The sequence below is a fragment of the Sinocyclocheilus grahami genome, unplaced genomic scaffold (assembly GCF_001515645.1).
Source record: "Sinocyclocheilus grahami isolate Dianchi unplaced genomic scaffold, SAMN03320097.WGS_v1.1 scaffold1316.1, whole genome shotgun sequence".
In the NCBI taxonomy this organism is placed as follows: domain Eukaryota; kingdom Metazoa; phylum Chordata; class Actinopteri; order Cypriniformes; family Cyprinidae; genus Sinocyclocheilus; species Sinocyclocheilus grahami.
This window is the reverse complement of record NW_015506495.1, coordinates 163,603-166,994: the sequence shown is the minus strand read 5'-3', so window position 1 is coordinate 166,994 and position 3,392 is coordinate 163,603. Positions and strand designations below refer to the sequence as shown.

Sequence of the window (3,392 nt, the reverse complement as noted above, 5' to 3'; positions counted from 1 at the left end):
CCTCTGGATATGATGCTGAGCACGTGCACTCAACTTCTTTGGTCGACCATGGCGAGGCCTGTTCTGAGTGGAACCTGTCCTGTTAAACCACTGTATGGTCTTGACCACCGTGCTGCAGCTCAGTTTCAGGGTCTTGGCAATCTTCTTATAGCCTACGCCATCTTTATGTAGAGCAACAATTCTTTTCAGATCCTCAGAGTTCTTTGCCATGAGGTGCCATGTTGAACTTCCAGTGACCAGTATGAGAGAGTGAGAGCGATAACACCAAATTTAACACACCTGCTCCCCATTCACACCTGAGACCTTGTAACACTAATGAGTCACATTACACCGGGGAGAGAAAACAGCTAATTGGGCCCAATTTGGACATTTTCACTTAGGGGTGTACTCACTTTTGTGGCCAGTGGTTTAGACATTAATGGCTGTGTGTTGAGTTATTTTGAGGGGACAGCAAATTTACACTGTTATATAAGCTGTACACTCACTACTTTACATTGTAGCAAAATGTCATTTCTTCAGTGTTGTCGCATGAAAAGATATAATAAAATTTAAAAAAATATTTATTAATTTTTCACAATATTACTTTTTCACTTCTTTAATCAAATAAATGCTGCCTTGGGGAGCATAATAGACTTAAAAAAATAATAATCTTACCAAGACCTGATATATCTATTTAAAACCAATCCTTATATTATTAGTACAAATTTTTTTTCAAATCATCTTTTTTAGAAATGTAAACAGATTGCAGAGAGTAAGGAGGAGATGAGAATTGCACGGCCACATGTTTCAGATGATGATGATGATGAGACACGGGTGAGTATTTATGCTTAAATTTAGAGCAGCAAAACATCTTTATTTTTAACCAAGTATGTGCAAGTGTTGAGAAAAAATTTATGGTGAAATACATGCTCTTGTCATTGAACTAATTTAAACATGTTCTATCGGTTGCCTGTATTTATTTACTTGTTAATGTTTTTATTTTTAACTGTTTTGCAGTAACCCACTGTCCTTCTGCTGCATCTCGTATATAGCCCTGATGATGGACACCTTTGTCTAGTATTTGGGATGAAATCTGCCAGAGGATTGCATCCATCATGTAAATTAATCTTTGGTTTGCTCACAGGAGAAGGGCATTTGAGCATCTGGACACTTGAAGCTACATTGTTTTCAGTTATCTTTAAATTGTCAGTTGTTGGAACAGCGACAAGCTACAGGAACCTTTTTTTTACCTTAGACCACAAACTACCAGATTGGACCATTCAGTATGACTAAAAGTAGAACAAAGGGGTAAAGTGTTGAACAGACATACTACCTGCCAGACTGACAGTGAAATGCTTCGCTTTCAGGCTTGTTTTTACCTTTACTACATACGGTGCCTCTTGATACCATGAAGAAGGACCTCTGGTAGATTTAATTCAGATTTATAGGTTTACCTAAAAGAAAAAACAGATTTTGGTGTGTAGTTTAGATCACAGGTCAGGTCTGTTGGTACACACTTTCAGAGCTTTCTGTTAACACAGAGACATGATCATTTTAGGAGTATTTTTCCCCCCCGTCTTTTTAAAATTAATGAAGTGTTAATCACTTGTTTAAATACATTGATGAAGATAATTGTTTTTGTTCATTAACACTTTTGTGAACTTTTAAAGCAAATTAAATGTTGAGTTTCAGAGTTGTGGCTGTAATTGAGTGCTGTACTTAACAGATGATGTTTGCATTGATGTGCATTGTAAGGGTTCTGACCACATACTTTCTTTTAGTTATATTGGTTAAACCTTGCTGTGCTGCTTGATGGTAACTGACATTGTGGTCTGGCTTTATCTAAAAAAAAAAATCACAGAGAATGACACTCATTGATGAGATTAAAGGTTTCTTTTCTCATTTTTAGTCTATCAAATAGTGCATCCTTGTATACGACAGACCATGATGCAGTTGTGTGTGTATACAATGCTGTTTCATCTTTGTGACTGAAATATTTGACCCAGCATAGCTGCAGGGTGGGATGCTGTATTTTCAGGAGTGAAAACGTCACCCATCACTTTTCTAGATAAGGAGTGATTAAAATGCATATGATTTGCATAATATTATTGTTTAGACACATGTACTGTATATTGAGTAGGTGTGCATTTTAGTGTTTTTTTTTTATTTTTTTTTTACCTCTCCCCTTCAGTGTGTTCTATGGTGGAGACCACTTTGCCAATTTATCTAAAAATAAACGTGATGATGGCACAGCTCCTACTAATTAACTTAAAAATATTTAACATTTAAGGTCGACACATAAAGATGAATTGTTAGACGGTGTGTTCAACAAGATGGAATGTTCCACACTAAATTAGTGATAGATTTGTTACTGTATTGTTGTCCACATTTAAGAAATGATGCAAACTTCTGTACAGAATTTCTTTACACTTCATTAGATTAATATTAACAGATTTCAGACTCAAAATTTAAAGCATTTTAAATGATGATAATATTTTGTTTTGCCATTATTGTTCATTTTAAGGGACATTTCACCCAACTATTAAAATGATGTCATCATTTACTCACCCTCATGTTGTTCCAAACCTGTGTGACTGACTTTCTGCAGAACACAAAATAAGGTTTTGAAGCTTTGTATTAACATGAGGATGAGCAAATGATGACAATTTTCATTCTTGGACTATCCCTTTAATTAGAAAACTGTAAGAAATTAGTATGGCCATGTTGAAGTCTTCTTAAGGATAGTATGAAAAAGGTACAAGCCCACATTCCTTGCATAAAATGTGAAACATCCTCAGTTTTGACAAAGCATTTTTATCCTTTCCATCACATTGTAAAAATATAATGGCACACTTTGTATATTATGCAACTTCAAATATTAAAGGAAACAATCTACATGACTTTTGAAAATGTGTTTTCTTTTCTAACCATTTATATTAGGGGGGAAAAAGTCAATTATTCAATCTTTAGAAAAATCATTGATTTAATCTGGTTTCATTTGAGAGAAAAAAAAACACCTTACAGTACATTGACACATCAAAACATATACAATTTTGATGCCGTATTCATTTTTTTTTAAGAAGATGGGTCATTTAGCTTGATTATCCACGCCGGTCAGATTGTGATTCCAACAAAGAGTAGTGTTAAGACTTAATAGAAATCTGCTTATCAATACATACATATCAATAAATGAAAGATCACATAAAACATCTCAACATTTAATAAGTAACGTTAATTCCTATATCTCTACAATATCAACAAATGGAATTGCTATCTGCTTGAGTGGTAGCATATGGCAAGCCGTTTTGACTTATTCATTCTCAGGATATGAATTCTTGATAACAACAATTCAATTTTTACTAGTTAAAATGTTCATTCTTGATATCAACAATTTAATTGTCACTAGTGACAAT

General features: G+C 34.2%; 1 protein-coding gene across 2 annotated transcripts in view; it reads left to right on the top strand.

Annotated features, from left to right (window-relative positions):
• The window catches only part of LOC107569142 (serine/arginine repetitive matrix protein 2-like), a 10,583-nt gene extending 9,308 nt beyond the window's left edge, over positions 1-1,275 (top strand). For both annotated transcript variants that reach the window (XM_016255155.1, XM_016255154.1), the window contains exons 7-8: positions 730-813; positions 997-1,275. In XM_016255155.1, the coding sequence (XP_016110641.1) occupies positions 730-813; positions 997-999 (87 nt within the window). In that variant the 3' untranslated portion in view covers positions 1,000-1,275. The remainder of the gene's footprint in view (positions 1-729; positions 814-996) is intronic.
• Positions 1,276-3,392: the final 2,117 nt, after the last annotated feature.